The 18,607-nt window shown below is 45.6% G+C and overlaps 1 protein-coding gene across 2 annotated transcripts; it reads left to right on the top strand.

The window, feature by feature from the left end:
- Nucleotides 1–7,289: 7,289 nt before the first annotated feature.
- On the top strand, nt 7,290–18,309 carry TMEM171 (transmembrane protein 171). Of its 2 annotated transcripts, XM_052701280.1 has the most exons (6): nt 7,292–7,427; nt 8,095–8,191; nt 12,039–12,162; nt 12,667–12,762; nt 15,344–15,476; nt 17,530–18,309. In XM_052701280.1, exons 3-6 carry the CDS (start codon nt 12,132–12,134, stop codon nt 17,750–17,752), a joined length of 483 nt encoding a protein of 160 aa, XP_052557240.1. In that variant the 5' UTR covers nt 7,292–7,427; nt 8,095–8,191; nt 12,039–12,131; the 3' UTR covers nt 17,753–18,309. The 2 variants fall into 2 exon arrangements, with proteins under 2 accessions (XP_052557239.1, XP_052557240.1); XM_052701279.1 differs by having other exon boundaries at nt 7,290–7,427; nt 12,039–12,762.
- Nucleotides 18,310–18,607: the final 298 nt, after the last annotated feature.

An 18,607-nucleotide genomic window follows, 5' to 3' on the forward strand; every position in this document is an offset into this window, starting at 1 on the left:
GAAAACTACAAGAGCTGCATGTTTCTCATCAGGTCACAGTAGCACAGCCTGGCTTCTCATGCATTTTCATCTAGACAAGTTGTGTAGATCATATTTAGCATTTTGAACTGAAGCACAACCACAGCACATTCTGTATTTCACATGAATATTCTCCAAAGAGGCAAGATTTCTCTAAAAGCTGTAATTTTACTGATCAGTCTCATGTTGCTCATAACACACTAATTCACCTTCTGCATTGGAGAATTTTAGAGCATGAAGTGTGCTCAGCCTCCCTTACGGTCTTGTGCTTTCATTTCATAGAATCATAGAACCATAGAATGGCCTGGGTTGAAAAGGACCTCAATGATCATCTAGTTTCAACCCCCCTGCCATGTGCAGGGTTGCCAACCACCAGACCAGGCTACCAAGAACCACATGCAGTCTGGCCTTGAATGCCTTCAGCAATGGGGCATCCACAACCTCCTTGGGCAACCTGCTCCAGTGCATCACCGCCTTCTGTGTGTCACAAGTCCAAGGAAACAGATGGGTTTCATCCTAGGGTGCTGAGGGAGCTGGCAGGGTTGATTCCCAAGCCACTCGTGGCCATCTATCAGCGCTCCTGGTTATCTGGAGAGGTCCAGAGGATTGGAGGCTTGCTAATGTGACTCCCATCCACAAGAAGGGCCATAAGGAGGATCCAGGGAACTACAGGCCTGTTAGCCTGACCTCGGTACCAGGGAAAGTAATGGAGCAAATCATCTTCAGTGAGATCACATGGCATGTGCGTGGCGTCCAGGAGATCAGGCCCAGCCAGCACAGGTTCATGAAAGGCAGGTTGTGCTTGACCAGCCTCATCTCCTTCTGGGTGACCAGTCTGGTAGATGAGCAAAAGGCTGTTGATGTAGTCTACCTAGACTTCTGCAAAGCCTTTGACACAGACTCTCATAGCATTCTTCTGGGGAAACTGGCTGCCTGTGGCCTGGACCCTTCTTTGGGTAAGGAACTGGCTGGAGGGCCGTGCCCAGCAGGTCGTGGTGAACGGAGTGAAGTCCAGCTGGCGACCCGTTTCAAGTGGTGCCCCCCAGGGATCGGTACTAGGGCCCATCTTGTTTAATATCTTTACTGATGACCTAGATGAGGGGATTGAGAGCACCCTCAGTAAGTCTGCAGATGACACCAAGCTGGGAGGTGGTGTGGATCTGCCTGAGGGTAGGGAAGCCCTTCAGAGGGATTTAGACAGGCTGGATCGCTGGGCTGAGGTGAATGGGATGAGGTTCAACAAGGCCAAGTGCCGGGTCCTGCACTTTGGGCACAACAACCCTATGCAGTGCTACAGGCTTGGGGATGAGTGGCTGGATGACTGTGAAGAGGAAAGGGACCTGGGGGTGTTGGTTGATGCTCGGCTGAACATGAGCCCACAGTGTGCCCAGGTGGCCAAGAGGGCCAACGGCATCCTGGCCTGCATTAGAAATGGTGTGGCCAGCAGGAGCAGAGAGGTGATCATCTCTCTTTACTCAACACTGGCCTCTGGTGAGGCCACACCTTGAGTACTGGGTTCAGTTTTGGGACCCTCACTACAGGAAAGACATCGAGGCCCTGGAGCGTGTCCAGAGAAGGGCAACGAAACTGGTGAGGGGTCTGGAGCACAAGTCTTAGGAGGAACGGCTGAGGGAGCTGGGATTGTTCAGTCTGCAGAAGAGGAGGATCAGGGGAGACCTCTCTGCACTCTACAACTTCCTGAAGAGAAGTTTTGATGAGGACAGGCTTGGCCTCTTCTCCCAGACAACAAACAGGACACGAGAAAATGGCCACAAGTTGTATCAGAAGAGGTTTAGGTTAGGCATAAGGAAGAATTTTTTCTCTCCGAGAGTGGTCAGACACTGGAATGGCTGCCCAGGGTGGTGGTGGAGTCACCGTCCCTGGCAGTGTTCAAGAGGCATCTGGATGAGGAGCTGTGAGATATGGCTTAGTGCTTGTGGTGGCAGTGGAATGGCAGGATGGTTTGACTTGATGATCTTGCGGATCATTTGCAACCTTGCAATTCTATGATTCCATGATACTATGATTTTAATCTTCCTTCGAATATCTAATCTAAACCTGCTCTGTCAAGTATTAAGACCCTTCCCCCTTGTCCTACCAGTCATAATCAGCCATCCCCCTCCTCTTTATACGCTCCCCCAAAAGTACTGGAAGGCCACAATGAGGTCTCGTTGGAGCCTTCTCCAAGCTACACAAGCCCAGTTCCTTCAACATTTCTACATAGGAGAGGTGCTCCAGCCCTCTGATCATCTTAGTGGCCCTCATCTGGAGCTACTCCAAGAGGCTGACTTGTTATTAGACAATGCCTTAACATATACAAAAAAAACCAAAACAAAATAAACAAATAAAAAAAAAGACAAAAAACCACCCAATTAGCTGTGTCTCTGAAATTATGTTATGGGGAGAATCTGCCCCAGCATGGTCTTGAGAAATAAGACATGACCAAGAACTGTTTTATTTATTTGTTATATATTTATTTTTATTTTGCCTCGTGGCTGACATCACAGCCCCTTTATGCCGACCTTGCCTGTCTGGATGAAGTCACGGCTGAGGCTTGCTGGCCTTGGGTAGCTGGATTTGCAGCCCCTGCCATCCTGCCTTGGTTGGCTGGCAGCAGACAAGGCCCTCACTTGTCACGGCTAGCTGGCAAGAGTTGTCCGTGGCTGTGCTCAGCTCAGAGCAGAGCAGGTTGAGGGCAGCCCTCATGGCGGCTGCAGCTCCTGACAGGGAGCGGAGGGCAGCGCTGAGCTGTGCTGCCTGGTGACAGCGACAGGGCCCGAGGGAACGGCATGGAGCTGTGGCAGGGGGCCCCAGGGGCGGCTGGGGGTCAGGGAAAGGGCCTGCACCAGAGAGCGGTGGGCATGGAATGGGCTGCCCCAATGGGCAGTGGGCACGGCCCCGAGATGCTGCAGATGAAGGACTGTCTGATTTAGGTGTCCTCTGCGGAGTGAGGGGTTGGACTTGCTGATCCTTGGGGGACCCTTCCAACTGCACATATCCATACCATCCTAGGATCATAGAATTGCCTGCGTTGAAAAGGACCTCAATGATCATGTAGTTTCAACCCCCCTGCTGTGTGCGGGATCGTCAACCACCAGACCAGGCTGCCCAGAGCCACATCCGGCCTGGCCTTGAATGCTTCCAGGGAGGGGGCATCCACAACCTCCTTGGGCAACCTGTGCCATCACCACCCTCTGTGTGAAAATCTTCCTTTTAATATCTAACTGAAACCTGCCCTGTCTCAGTTTAAGACCATTCCCCCTTGTCCTAGCACTGCGACCCTCATAATCAGCCATTCCCCTCCTCTTTATACGCTCCCCTCAAGTACTGGAAGGCCCTGGAGCCTTCTCTTTTCCAAGTTAAACAAGCACAGTTCCTTCAACCTTTCTTCATAGGAGAGGTGCTCCAGCCCTCTGATCATCTTAGTGGCCCTCCTCTGGACCCACTCCAAGAAGTTGACTTGTTATTAGACAATGCCTTAACATATACCAAAACAAAAGAAAACAAAAACAAACAAACAAAAAAAGACAAAAACCACCCAATTAGTCGTGTCTCTGAAAATTTGTTATGAGGACAAACTGCCCCAGAATGGTCTGAACAAATCGGACATGACCAAGGATTGTTTAATTCATTTTTTCTCTGTTTATTTTATTATTCTGAATCCTGGCTGGCGTCACAGCCACTTCCTGATGACAGTTGTTTGATGGGTGGAGTCGTAGCCCCTGCCTGCCTACCATGCCTGGCTGGCTGGAGTCTTGGCCCCTGCCTGCCTGCCTTGGCTGGCTGGCTGGAATCATGGTTCCTGCTTCTGTCAGCTGGAGTCGTGGTCCGTTGTTGCGTTGGCTGGAACTGGGGCCCCTGCCTGCCTGCCTTGGTTGGCTGGCTGGAGACGTGGCCCCTTCCTGCCTGCCTTGGCTGGCTGGCTGGTTGGAGTCGTGGCCCCTGCCTACCCGCCTTAGCTGGCTAGATGGAGTCTTGGCCCCTGCCTGCCTGCCTGCCTTGGCTGGCTGGCTGGAATCATGGTTCCTGCTTCCGTCGGCTGGAGTCGAGGTCCGTTGTTGCGTCTATTGGAGTTGTGGTCCCTGCCTGCCCGCCTTGGCTGGCTGGCTGGAGTCGTGGCCCCTGCCTGCCTAGGCTGGCTCGCTGGAATCGTGGTTCCTGCCTGCCTTCCTGTCTTGGGTGGCTGGCTGGAGTCCTGGCCCCTGCCTGCTTGCCTTGGCGGGCTAGCTGGAACTGGGGCCCCTGCATGCCTGCCTGTCTGGGCTGGCTGGCTGGAGCTGTGGCCCCTGCCTGCCTGCCTTGGCTGGCTGGAGTCATTGCCCCTGCCTGCCTGCCATGGCTGGCTTGCTGGAGTCATGGCCCTGCCTGCCTGCATGGAATGGGCTGCCCCAATGGGCAGTGGGCACGGCCCCGAGATGCTGCAGATGAAGGACTGTCTGATTTAGGTGGTCCTCTGCGGAGTGAGGGGTTGGACTTGCTGATCCTTGGGGGACCCTTCCAACTGCACATATCCATACCATCCTAGGATCATAGAATTGCCTGCGTTGAAAAGGACCTCAATGATCATGTAGTTTCAGCCCCTGCTATGTGCAGGATCACCAACCCGGTCCTTGCTCATCACCCCAAATGACAATGTTTTGGGGGTTTTTTCACAGATGCTTCTCACAATTCTAGGCTCCCTGTCACACTCCACTTGTGTGTGCACCATACGTTTCCATGGCTCTAGAACAGATTTCTATGCCAGTCCAAAATACCTCATTTTCTCCATTGGCAAAAGCATCTAAAATCTTTGTCCTACAGCAGTGTTCAGGCTTTGCATCACCAACTCTCTGGGTGCTTTCTGGTATGTAGAAAACAAATTTTGTTTCTTTTTTGCCAAATATTACTGCTTTCTATATGGAAATAAGATATGTATAACTGAACAACTCACAGTTGAACAGTTTCTATGTTAAAAGCTAAAATAATTCTTACCTGAAATCACAAGGTCTGATCAAGATTGCAGTTTTATGACTATAGTCGTACTACAGAAATCAACATCCACTCGGTCCACCGAGAACTGAAATAAGGCTGAACAAGGAGCTCATGGCCTGAAGAACAGTATTCTCGAAATCACTTCTCTCATCAGTTGATGATTCTCTAGGTCCCTTCCAACCTAAGCCATCCTATGGTTCTGTTATCACCGGTGTCAAGTCCTGAAATTTAATATTACAACAAGCCCAAGTGACAGATGAAGGGAAAGAGCTACTTAAAAGCTTTGGAGAGAAACATTGTCTGCATGTACATGCTAACTAATATGCTTCCTATATTTTATCAAGAAGACAGACCTCCTTTTTTTTCCTTTCTTTCTTATTAAAATAATAATATGTTTTAAAGATGCAATTTCTAACATATGTTAGGTTTGGTACAAGAAGTATTTACACAATAGGAAAAGAGAGAGGTCTTGTAACGCAGTAGTAATCCTCCCATTTAATTACATCAAGCAACAGAAGAAAGTTCAGCCAGACAGGACAGAACAGCACTGAACACCAGGGAAACGTTTTATTATTAAAGCTCTATATTGGAAGAACAACAGAACTAGAATCAGATAATAGAAAACTGGCACATAAAATTAGATCTCCATGTGGCACTGTTGTAGACTGATTTTACACTGACACCCTTTTTCTCTTGCAGCTCTTCTTGTGTTCACAACAAAGGGTCTTCATCCTCTTTGCTCTCCTCAGGCATTTTCTCCCTGCTTTTTTCTGCACAGAAGGCAAAAATCATTTCCTCCCTGTCTCTTCTTAGTGTGGCATGTTTCATAGCCGCATCTGAGCATTTCACGTCTGATGCCCAATTGGTGGCAGCTGAGCTGGGACACAGAGAAAAATCCTGAATCCTGAAGCTCTAGAAAGTTGAAGCCTTTTGCCATGACAGGTTCCTTCTTACACCCCTCACATATTCTTACACTTAGTGAGTCCCATCTTTTTTTTTTTTTCACTGTACTTTTCCACAGCTTTAACCCGAATTCAGAGGCTCTCCAAAACCACACATACCTCACCTTCCCCAGTCTCCTTGCCTAACAAACTTTCTCCCTATCAAGAAAGACCTTACCTTGTTCCCTTCCCTCCTGCCACCTGCTCTGCATGCACTGTTCCACCTTTCACCCCACACTGACTCCTCTCCTGACTCCCACACAGCCACACTTCCCTTGCAGCTCACCAGCCACCAAGCTGGCCCCAACCAGTGGAGCAGTTTCCATTTCAAGGTTATTCAGGTCCAGCCAGTGACACGTGCTTATAAGTGGCACATATTCCTTCACCCATCCCTCGTCCTTTTGCAGACTTGCTCTAACTGTCCATGCCTTTGCCTGCCCAACTTTCTTCACTTTTCTTCCTGTTCACTGCTCTTCTCTGACCCTGCACCCCTAGTTCAATGCTGTACTCTCTTCTCTGAGGCTGAAGCCATCCTCTTTCTCCAACAGCTGCCTGCACCCAGGAAGCCAGAAAGAGATCATCCCCTCCCACTAGCAGGTGTTGAACCACTAGTGGAGATCTGCAGTGCCTCAAATAGGCCTGTCTTCAGTGCCTTACAAGCTTCCAACTGTGGTGAAGCGGTTTTTTGTTTTGTTTTGTTTTTTTCTGCCCAGAGAAGTTGTGATGCCCCATCCGTGGAGGTGCTCAAAGCCAGGCTGGATGAGCCCCGGGCAGCATGAACTGGTGGGGGCAGCCCTGCCCATTATGGGTTTGGAACTTCCAGCCCGAGTTATTCCGTGACTCATTCTACAATTTTTCAATTACTGAATCGTCGCATCATTTAGGTTGGAAAGAGCCTTTAAGGTCACCTAATCAAAACACCACAGCACCAGTGTGTAACTGTTACCAGTTAGACTTTCATATTACCAAGTTTCATACGCAAGTTCTACAAACTGGAGCACAGAACCCTGCTCAAACACCAGGGCAGGCAGGAGGAGCACCACGAAGGGGCTGGCTTCTCCAGGCCACAGGAGGCAAGAGGGGACTCAGCACGAAACCCAGCTGGCCAGGTCAAGGAAATCCTCGTCCCACAAGGAACCTCACGGGGCCGGTGGCGAGTGATCAAAACAACACAGCGCTGCTCAACTGAGAGGCGCGCTGCCAAACGCACGCCTCCCCCTTTCTCCCCGCACCTCGGCCGCCCATGAGACGGGCCACGTACGGGCGACTCTGACGGCTGAGCGCCGCGGCAGGGGAAACTGAAGCGACCGGAGGGGGAGGGCGGCCACCGGGCGGGGCGTCCTTGGCGGGGCGGGCGTGGACGGGGCGGTGCGAGGCCGCTGCCTCCACGCCGCCTCCGCTCGGATGTTCATAGCCGGGCAAGGGCACTCGAGAAAAGCAGCTGGCTGAGCAGCTGCTCGCGAGTCGGCCGGGCAAAAGCGGGCGGCAGGAAGGCAGGTAGGACGGACGGACGGACGGACGGACCTCACTCGCTCGCTCGCTCGCTCGCTCGCTCTCCGTCCCCTGCCCGCACCTGCTCCGCTGGCACTCGGGGCTGTGCGGTGCGTGCTGCCGCCGCGTACCGCCATGGCGGGGTGCGGGCAGCGCTCCGGGCAGCGAGCGGCGGGAGGGAGCGAAGATGGCGGGAGGTGGTCCCCGTGCTGAGGGACCGCTGCGAGGGGCGGCGGAGGCCAGGGGTTCTCGGGGGGAGCCGGCGGGGCTCCTGCAGCCGCGACCCTGGGGTGCGGTCCTTCCCCTCCCGGAATCTGGGCACCCGGAGGTCAGCCTGCTCGGCGGGTTCCCCCGGGATGGTGTTTTTCCCAAACAGTGCAAAGCTTGGTTGCTTGTCTGTGGCTTATTGCCCAAGGGGACCTCAAGAAATTTGTGAGAGGAAGCTCTGGGCTGCTTTTGGAGTTGTGTGTTTTCCTGATGGTCACAAATGTGTGATCTCGAAGGACTGTAAGTGTGTGTGCCTCTGGTTTTTGTCGCTTGATGCTCATCATTTCCTTCTGGAAGTTGCTGTGAAGTGCTCTGCCTTGCTACCTGCCAAAATAAAATCTGTCTGTGGCTTTAATCGTGTGCATGGGCCTCACTTCCCTCTCACATCTCTCTGTTTTCCCTACAGGTGCTCCGGAAAACAAGAGCTGCTTTGCTCCTGTCTGCTGTGAGTGTCTCATAAACAGCATCCCATTGCCGGGGACCCCGCAGAGCTCTTGTTAAATGTGAGTCTTGTCCTCCTTTTCTGTATAGCATCCAGCCCATCAGCTGGTGAACTCTGTCTTGCAGACTTCTGTCTCTGGCCACACATCCTTCCTCATGTCAGTGTCAGGGCACCTTCCCAGCTAAAGAAGGGAGTGGGGCTGTTTGTAAATTAGTTTGTGTTTTAGCTATTTTTCTCTTATGGCCTGCTGAGATGATGTTGGCAGCTTCTTCAGGAATTGTAGCTTTGTCTGGCATCAGACAGAATCCCTGATGCTCTGCTGGTCTGTGGTGAGAAGGATTCCTTGTGCACATGTGTCTGAAGGCTGGCAGGGTTATTCTGCTTTATGAAGTTTCCCAGCACTTCCCCAGATGCTTATCCTATCACACTTGCAACATTCATAGGTAACAACGCAGTGTTACCCTTACTCTATGAGCTGATAACCACTATTTTGTCAACTCATACAGACAGTTTCTTTCTGTGCCATCTGCGGACTGCTACAATATCTTTGTGCACAGCTCAAACTTAGAAAACCCTTCTCCTGGGATTTCACAGTTGTATGCTGTATGAGGTCAGAACACTGTCAGGCACTAATTAGAGACTGCATATGTATGAGAGCAAATTGGCATCTCAGAACCTGTTAGTGCTTGCAGGCTTAATGCTGCTTGCTTGTAGGTAGGAAACAATATATATCCAATCAGGCTAGTTGGCACTTACACCTAGCTTTACACACAAGTGATTAAAACATCAGAGGGAGATGCATGGGAATAAGGTGGTAAACTCCAGCTTGTCTTAGGCTGACCAGCTGAGCTCACAGAGGAATTCCTCTGCTGCCCTTGAAGCTAAGACTGCAATATCTTAAGGGGAAAAGCTGTGGCACGATCAAGAACAGAAAATGTGGTGGGGGCAGATGCAGATGTGAATGGGGAAGGAAGTTAGATGGAAGGGGGGTGGGGGTGCAATACAGAGTCTGTTAGTTGTTAGAGTTTTTGTGTGAGAGTTATATTGAATAAAGTTGAGAGGACTTCCCTCCAGATAGCTTGTCCTATTAGGATTCATGGTTTAATTTCTAACCTGAACTAAAAAAATAATCATCATCATCATCAGAGAATAGTGGTAATTTCCCAGTAGGAGGTAAAAAATAGGAAATACGAACAAAAAGATTTAAAAGGCAAACTGAAAGAGGGTATGTTACAGTTGTGAACAAACAGTTTTTGAAATAGTTACGTGGTTGTGATCCTCCTTCGTGGAAAAAAAATGGTTCTTTCTGCAAGGAATAGCAGGAATGAGGTCTGTGGTATGAAACATAAAACAGAGAGACAGCAGTGTTTTAATTCTTCCAACACCTTTTTCTTTTAATCCTCAATTTCTGAATTCATGTAACAGCATGAAGATATCAAATTTCAAGTGGGTAAATTTATAGCTCCAGTATTTGCAGTGGGAATCTTGGAAAATACAGTGATTCCAACAGAAAGCAAGAAGTCTTGGGTTTATAAGAAAAAACTGTACATTTAAATTTATGGAGATGCCTCTAATGTGAAAGCTGTGATACAGCTTTGTTACACGCAAAAACAACAGCATTACTTCCTCTTCTGTATACCTGGAATGGGCTAGACTTATAAAAAGGTAAAGCACTGTATCGTTCTGTCTTATAACCAGACCTCTTTTAAAGGCAGTGTTTTCATTTCTCTCTTCCTTCATGTTTAACTGCCTTTTTGCTGCTGAATTCTGTTCTAGCAGTTTCTGACCTGTTGTTTCCATGTCTGTTCTCAAGCTTAGGGTAAATATAAAGAGAAGACTCCCTTACACCAGGTATGCATGTGGAGATACCTGATCTAGTGGAAGTATTTCAATCACACAATCATTACAAGCTGTTTTCTTAAAATACTTCTTGAAACACAAGAAATGCAGCTTGATCTTAGGTTGGGTTTACTGTCAAGAATTGATGGTAGCACAAATGAAAATTAGTCCTCCCTTGGATACTACAGAGTAAGTCCCTTACTGTTGCTATTTGAGGTAACCAGCCAGGAGATTTTGTGGCTTCCTGCAGTGGCCTTATTGCTGTTGTACAAGAACAGCTTGTTTCTTGCCCTTCATGTCCTGAGCTTGCTGTGCCTTTTGCTGGCATGCTGCTCTTTGCCTCCTGTGCTGCTTGAGGTCCAGCAGTAGAAGATTCAGTAACTTCATCGCTTGTGTCTGGCAGTTCACCCCTTTCTTTAAATGGGACTCTGCTCCTATGAGTCTCTAAGTAAAGTGACTCAGTGTGTTGCCTTGCAGTGAAGACAGATAATTAGTTAATTATGTATGTGAGTGACTGGTGGGTTTTATGGTTCTGTTTTGTTTTCATCCCAGTGGGACACTGCAGCTCCTGGGAAGTGACAGAGAGCTTGTTGTGGCTGACACATGTTCAATGGTTTGCTTCCAGAAATCACAGAATAGTTTCTTGTGGAATAACTGTTGTTGAGGCATATGTAAGGAGGAGTTGGTCTAACATGACTTGTAGCTTGCAGTTGTCTGAACTCAGTGCAGGGCAGTGGAAGCTGGTAGAGGAGAGGCTGAAGGTTAGCTAATAAACAGCTGTAGCTAAACCCATTCCCCATTTCCATCTGTGACAAGCTACTCCAGTCACTGTCTGCTTATGATATTTCCAAGTCATAAGCAAAGAAGACTGACCTGGGAAACTGCTGGTGTGTGGAAGAAAGCCGTTAAAACACTGCAGTGTGGGCAGACCTGAGTGCCTCCTGCTGACAATAAGAGAGAAGTTTTACCATGGTGTATCTGGACTTGCTTTTTTCCAGTCTGAAATTTCCCTTGCTTTCAGGTAGCTCCTCATGCAGAAGCTTGCCACTGTGATTGCAGGTATTGTTCTGATCTCTGTGTCAGAACAGTACAGACTTTCCTGTTACTAATGGCAGCAGTGAATTTTTTCTAGAGCTCACTGAATAGCACTCTGTCCCAGTTTTCAGGAAGGCTTTCCCTGCCCCGGTATGTCCACATCAGCAGATCGGTTGTCCATATGCACAAAACTACTACTGGGCTCAGCACTGGCCTCTGTTATCTTCTGCTTCTGAATCCAGGCTCTGAGGGCCAATGGGCTTGTAACCTTGTGGGACCACCTTTGTTATTCTTTTTAAGGCTTTCTTGCAGCAAAGAAAAAGTTTTGGGAGCAGGGGAGTTGAATGAAGTGTGGGAGCAGCATGCTTGCTAACTTTGACCATGGAATCAGAAACTTGAAGTACAATCTCTTTCATGCTTTTTTTTTTTTTTCCTTCCCTGCAGAATAGAACCAAAAATCCTTCAAGTACTTGTTCTTGTAGTTATATAGGACAGAAAGCTGGCAGGAGAGAAACTGGGAAACTCTGTTGTGCCTCCGGAAGTAGAAACAAGATCTATGCTCTGAAAAGATGTGTTACTATGATTTATGTTGGAAGATTTACTTGGTAAAAAGCCTGGTAGTTATCTGTACTCAGTTGCATTCAGGTTCTTTCTTTCCCTAGCTTTCTTCTCTTACTGTTTACTACAGAAATTTTGCCTAGCTTTCTTCAAGGGGGTAAAGTTAGCCTCTCCTTGTTCTGAATATTCAGACTTTGATATTAATGTCCCGTTAATCATACAACTGTATTTCCAAAGGTACAGTTTGTTGAGTTGAAAATCAGCAGTTGTGTTGTTTTCAATCTGTGTCTGGCCTGTCATCTGTTTCAACAGCAACAAACTTAATCAGGCCCTTTATTCCATAACAAAATTATTGCAAAAGGAAGAATGTACCAAGAGCATGTAATACCAATAGGCTCAGTAGCAAGCATAGTAGTAAAAATCAGTGTAATTCTTTCTGCTATTTTTTTTTTATTTTGTCTCCTGTATTTTCACAGATCTACTGTGGATTTCTGCCACTGAATCCTAACAGGAAAAAAAAAAAAAAAAAACCCAAAACCAACCCGTCAGTCTAAGGAGATTCAGTTGTAATGTATTCAGTGACTGTTCCAGTACCACTAGGTGAAGAAAATAATGGACAATATAAGAAAGCTACTTTTTTCCTTTTTCTTTTTGGGGCCATATTGCTCTGTGGTGGATTCTTGCTTTCAGTTTTCACCCTACAGTCGTGCCCTTTTGAAAGCTTCAGTGACTGTAGTGGGGTCCTGAAGGCTTCTGGGCCTGTGCTGGGTGTAATTGGATTGCTTTGCATTTTAATTGCAAGATCAAAGGCCAGGTTTCATACAAGCCAAAGACAATTGCAAAATGAGCAAATATGTCACCTTTTTTTATGTCGAAAGAACTGCCAGTTTGTCCAGTTTCTCATCTTTGGATTCCTGTTTTTGACAAGTGGAATGCTGATTAGCATCCTGGGTATTTGGGTCCCTGGCTGCAGCCCTGGTGGGCCCAATATACAGCTCAACCAGACTAGCAGTTCTGATGAGGACCTCCAGGGCTGTGGATTCCTGTCATTTCAAATCCTGGGGCCTCTCATTGTGCTTACTGGGTTGTGTTTCTTCGTGATAGCTCACGTTAAAAAGAAGCAAAACTTAAATCTCAACGAAGAACCTTTGGGAAATGAAGAGCGTACTCAGAGCCCTGAATCTTTTCAGGTTACACTAGGTGAGTAAATAATGTGAGAACTTTTAAACTTTCTATTTATCTATAAATATTTGTCTATTTCAGGGATTTACTCTGAGCGTTACATGTTTGTGCAGTAAGCATACTGATACTGTAATCTCCCACCAGACAAGCCAATGGGCAGGTTGCTTTGTCTTAGATGTTTTCTGTGTGATCAGTTCAGTTGCCTTTCTCCTGAGGAATTAACCTGTCTTTTGGCAGCATCTGATTTATAATATGGTATAAATGAGTCCAATCTCACTTCCTTTCCCAGAAAGTGTTGCTAATACTCCAAATCGCATGTCTCATGGTTTCTGTGACTGTGTCTAAGACTTACATTAGCCTGGAACTCTGACCTCCCCCCACCTAAAAAAGCAGTTCATAAGCTTTGTACTATATTTCCCTGAATAATGGCCACCTCTTCTATCAATCTTTAGATGTAATTGCAACATAGTTCTGTTAATTGTAGAGCATACTGTATTTAATGAACTATTAAGAGGGAATGATGCCCTAAGTACGACCCTGCTGTTAATAAAGCATGAATTTATTCAATATATAGATTATTCTGATAACTTTCTAGTTCTGAGGAAGGATGAATGAGTAAATCACAGCATTGCTCAACTGTCATCTGTCAGGACTTGAAGTCCAGTAAGCAAGGCAGTTGCTCTTCTGTCTGTCAAACTGATATACAGACCTACAACTTGATGGTCCTTGAAAAAGATGAGGGTTTATTGTCAATTTTCCATGATAAATCAAAGGGGCATGGAGAATCAGTCTGATTACTTTTTAAAGGCAGTAAAGCAAATTTTGTGGATTTCTTCCTTTCATAATTCCATCAAGGAGCGTAAAACTCGAAGGTTAAAGAGTGAGGACTTACTGACAGTCACCACTGTGCCAGAATGTGCCCCTGCCTAACTCAACATCTGTTATGTTCTATGACTTGTCAGTGCAAATTGCAAAATAATAATAATAATAATGAATGCCTATATGAATTATTCAAGCTCAGTGATTGATACAAACTTTATTTTTAAAAAACAAAAATGTAAGCTCCTCAAATGCAAAATCGAATTGACAGGTAAGCAACACAGTACACTTAAAACTGAATTATTGATCTACAGTTTTGTGGTACTCATGTTAGTAGCGTGCCTGAGTAATTTGGCAGAGAAACTGTCAAAACATTCAAAATCACAGAATCATAGCGGTTGGAAGGGACCTCTGGAGATCACCTAGTTCAGCCCCTAATAAAGCAGGTTCCCTACAGTAGGATGCATGTGAAAGTGTCCACGTGGGTTTTGAATATCTCCAGAGAAGATGATTTCACAACCTTTCTGGACAACATGTTCCAGTGCTCAGTGGTCCTCAAAACAAAGGACTTTTTCCTCATGTTCTCATGGAACTTCCCATGTTCCAGTTTGTGCCTGTTGTCCCTTGTCCTGTCACTCTCTATCACCAGAAAGAGTGTTCATTCGCTTGACCTCCCTCCTCCTCCTCTTTAGGTATTTATAAGCATTGATAAGATCCTCTCTGTCTTCCCTTCTCTGGGCTGAACACCCCCCAGATCTCTCAACCTTTCCTCATAAGGGAGATTCTCCAGGCCCCAGACATCTTTGTAGATTGCAGATGGACTCCTCCTGAGTTGTTCTCTGTCTTGAACCGAGAAGCCCAGACCTGGGCACAGTATTCCAAATGTGGCCTCCAGGGCAGAATAGAGGGAGAGGAATCACCTCCATCGCCATGCTGGCCATACTGTCTTTAATGCACCCCAGAATGCCATTCTTGGCATCTTCTTGGCCACCAGGGCACACTGCTGGCTCATGGCCAACCTTTTGTCAATGAGCCTTCTCCACAGAGCTCCTCACTAGCAGGTGAGTGCAGGTTAGGGGCTGATGTGTGTGGTTATTCTTCCCCAGATGCAGGACAGTTCACTTGCCCTTGTGGAACCCCATTAGATTCCTTTCTGCTCAGCTCTCCAGCCTGTCCATGTCTTGCTATATGGCATCACAGCTTCTGGTGTGTCAGCCACTCCTCCCAGCTTTGTATTATCAGCAACCTTGCTGAGAGTGAACTCTTATCTGTTCATCCAGGTCACTAATGAAGATGTTTAACAACATGTAATCAGTAATCGGGGCTATCCGTGACTCAAATGTTTTTTATCCTATCAGTATCTACTTCAAGGCTATACTTAGAAAATGCCTGTTTTAGATGCATGAGGAAAAGCCAAGTACTCGTCTGCTCTTAAGCTGAGCCAACAGTAGCTGTTGTCTTTGTACTTGTTTCTGAGGACAACCAACATGTAAGAGATTTGTCTCTTTGCTAAATGAATCACTTTCTCCCACTTAGTGGTATTTTCTAGAAGAAATATTCCGTTTATGATTGTGCTTTTTTGGGGGGGAACAAAACTTCAGTGTACACCTGCATTGCAGAATATAACAGATCCTTATGTAGCGTTATTGCTTTTTGTCTTAAAAGTTAGACGAGTACCACTACCATAATTCTGAAGACGGGAAACATTCTGAAATTCAACTAGAATAGACAGGGGAGCTCAGTTTTCCAGAGGTAGTAATTGGTGTTTCTTTTTCATAAGGTGATGCTGTGTTGATGTTCCCACCTCCACCACCACCATATTTTGCTGACCCTCTGTCTCCGGCTGTGACACATTGTCTTATGTCAAGTGCTTCACCTGCACCTCCACCGTACCATTCTGTGTTCAGTGATGGGTAAGGCTGTTTTATTGTCTGTTTTGTTGTAGTTTGTTTGTTTTAAATCCAAGATGGTTTTTCAAGGTATCCAAGATTATGTTCTTAAATAATCACTGTTAACTCTATGCTAGGCACTATGAAGTTTTCTATTGCATCATTGAACTTCCTTTAGATACTTTGCTTTTCTGGTACTGAAATATCCTCGTATAAAAGAGGAATCACTTCCAAAATATCTTTTACAAAAGTTAAACTTTTTAAGTTTATTACTGGAAGGGATGTCTGGTGATATTCTGTGGAAGGTTGTTAGTTTTTGTTTTTGGTTGTTTTTTTTTTAAGCCTTAAACCTGTGGCCTTATTTAGATATTACTTGATTGGAGTTCTTCCATAGACTGTCAAGAAAAGGTACTCCTCACAGCAGTTCCCCAGTGACATGGTAACCATGCTGCCAGATTTTAGGAAGCCTCTGCAGAGCCAGTGCAGTGAGCACTTCACAATACATATCTAGATGTCCTGTGATGCTAGGAGTGCTACTTTAGTTTGTGTCCTGTTCTCTTGATGACTCCTTTGGAAAGTCTGTGCTGGCTTTCCCTGATCATTCAGTGACAGTGTGGTGTGACAGGATATATTGATAATGTGGAGGAATAGCAGAGAATGTTCCAGGGAGCTTAAAGGGAAGGTTGCAAACCCAATTTCATCTCAAGATAAGGAGGCTGTCCCATGCAGCCACTTTTCTACACACTGAGCATAGGTGACTTGCTCAATGCTGCCACCACCAAGCTTGTGCAGCAGGAGTTTCTGAATGAAGAGTTACTTGCATCATAAAAATTTGCAGGGATATCTCCCTGTGGGATCCAAGCAGTGGGTTCCTATCTTGAGGGTGAAAGAGGCCGCATACCAGAACTAGGTAAGGCCAGGAGGTAGATGTCAACATACATAGAGCCCTCAACTTATTTTCATGCTCTTGATGATTCAGAATTGAGGACCTTTGGAAGGTCCTCTATGAGTCTTTTAGGACTTGTTCATCAGGATGTCCTTAGTCTGCAAGACTGCACAGCATATCATATACTCCAGACTTCTGCTCACGAGTGGCAAATTCCACAAGCATCCATACCAGCTGTCTGCCTCATGTCAGTACTTCAAAACTCTACCATCTTCCCCTCAAAGCAAGCAAGCACAACTTCAAAGACCTAAATGCCACAGGAGAAGGTTTGTGATAGTGTTTATTCCTGTTACTATACTGTTTGAATCCATGTTTGTGCTTTTCTGCAGTAAATTCACACATAGCTTCAGTGCTGTTACTAAGAAGTGAGGTGACTATGCTTTATTCCTGCTCCTTGTGCAGAATTGTTCAGTGTAGAAATATACATGTGAGCATGAGATGGCTCTGAGAGTCAAACATAAAGAGTGAAGTCTTTGCTTTTCTTGGAAGCTGCTTAAGTGTAATATGCTGAGGGCCATCTCTGAGGTGAGATGAGCAAGGTACCAGAACGGCGTTGGCGCAACTGAGATCCAGTTGTAATGGTCAGAGGAAGGTTGTGAATACCCCATTGCTCACTTTTGCTTTCATTGTGAGCTTAGTAGTCCACTTGTCCGGTTACTTCTGAGTCTGTCTCTCAGCAGCAGTGTAATTGCATATGTCTAATGTGTTGCTGGAAAACTTATAAAAACTTCAAGTTACCTGTAATTTAAGATCTCAGGCAGCTAGGAATTTTTGTTTTAGTTATGCAATGCTAAGTCTAGTAACCATTTTTACAGAAGAAGTGGAGAATGGACTGTGGTAGACTGCAAAAATGAAGATGCATTAGGAGTAAAGGTTCAGAGGTTTAATAGGATTGCCCTGTTAGAAGCAGCTAATACCCCTAAGTCAGGCTATGATGTGAATCGGAAGGGAGTGTTTGCTCTTTCTTACTAAAATAATGGAATTTTTGTGTCATAATGAAACTCTCATGCCTATGTAAGTTGTTTCAGGGATTCCTAAAAGTTGTGCATTCATATACATTTATGTAAGTCAGGGGTAAGTTTCACTTGCTGTAGAAGGAACTATATTAACACACAATTTTCTGTTTTATAGAGCGCAGTTTGCGGATGATCAAAGAACAGTTGCTGTTAGAGACGAAGAAACCATATACACAATTTCTGGGTGCAGTTCACCTTTGGTTATCTCTCCAGTGCAGTTTTTCTTCTCTGAACCACCTCCAGGCTATGAAGAAAAAGCATCAGTGGAAAGTAATGAATATTCCCTTTCTTCTTCTCTTTCATCTTCTTCTGTAGTGACTACTGACACCAGCTCATAGAGGGCTGTCAGGTAGACCAAATTTTCAGATGAAATTGTACACTCAGATTTATGATCTTTAAATTTATTTACATTTTCTAATAAAATCAGTAACACTGCATTTGTCTGTTTTTTCATTAACAAGCATAAGTGAGGAGTTTGTGTTTTAAGAAATAAGAGATAATGCTGGACTTTTGATTTAGTGGTAAGAAGGGATTCAGTTCACTACGAAAATGCTGAATGTTATCTTCTTGTGTTTTATGCTTCAGTTTCTGTATTTAGTTCTTTATATAATGAAGGCAGAAAGTTGTGACTATTTTTTTTTTTGCTTATTTTAGTTAAACCTGCTTGGAGTTTCAAAGAAGAAATCATTAGAAAGTGTTTCTTTTTTTTTCTGTTTTTGTATTACTTTGTGGTAAATGCTTGTCTGCTGTTACTGATTTCATATGTTCTCGAGAGCATCAATGATAGCAGTCTTAAAATATGGACCATCATAAGATGGGGAGCTAATATGCTGTGGAGACCTTAAATGGTTACATCTTGGTCTGCCTGGTAATAAACACTACATGGCTTAATTTAGTCACTCTCTGGTCCTTGTGTGAGTATAATCCACAAGAAAATAACTTTTATTCAGTGGAAGAGTCCTGTGGCAGCATTAAGGATGGTTAATAGTCTAATACTTTAATTATGGTAATGACTGATTTAAGGGAGATTATACTACTGTTGTATATTGTTTGTGGTTTACACAAGCAATACCAATTAACTTCAAGGATGAGATCCACTCAACAACAGTATCTTTCAGGAGCAAACATTATTTACTAGCTAATGCAAGATACTATTTCATGGAAACGTGTATAGCACGTGTTTATAGCTGACA

The sequence above is a fragment of the Tympanuchus pallidicinctus genome, unplaced genomic scaffold, assembly GCF_026119805.1.
Source record: "Tympanuchus pallidicinctus isolate F22 unplaced genomic scaffold, pur_lepc_1.0 scaffold4, whole genome shotgun sequence".
Classification (NCBI taxonomy): domain Eukaryota; kingdom Metazoa; phylum Chordata; class Aves; order Galliformes; family Phasianidae; genus Tympanuchus; species Tympanuchus pallidicinctus.

What these genes read in the sequence shown, in the direction of transcription:
- TMEM171 (XM_052701279.1), top strand. Translation starts at nt 12,132, where the DNA reads ATGTATTCAGTGACTGTTCCAGTACCACTAGGTGAAGAAAATAATGGA. An exon ending in ATCTTTTCAGGTTACACTAG is followed by an intron (nt 12,763 to 15,343) that starts GTGAGTAAATAA and finishes CTTTTTCATAAG; the next exon opens with GTGATGCTGTGTTGATGTTC. An exon ending in CATTCTGTGTTCAGTGATGG is followed by an intron (nt 15,477 to 17,529) that starts GTAAGGCTGTTT and finishes TCTGTTTTATAG; the next exon opens with AGCGCAGTTTGCGGATGATC.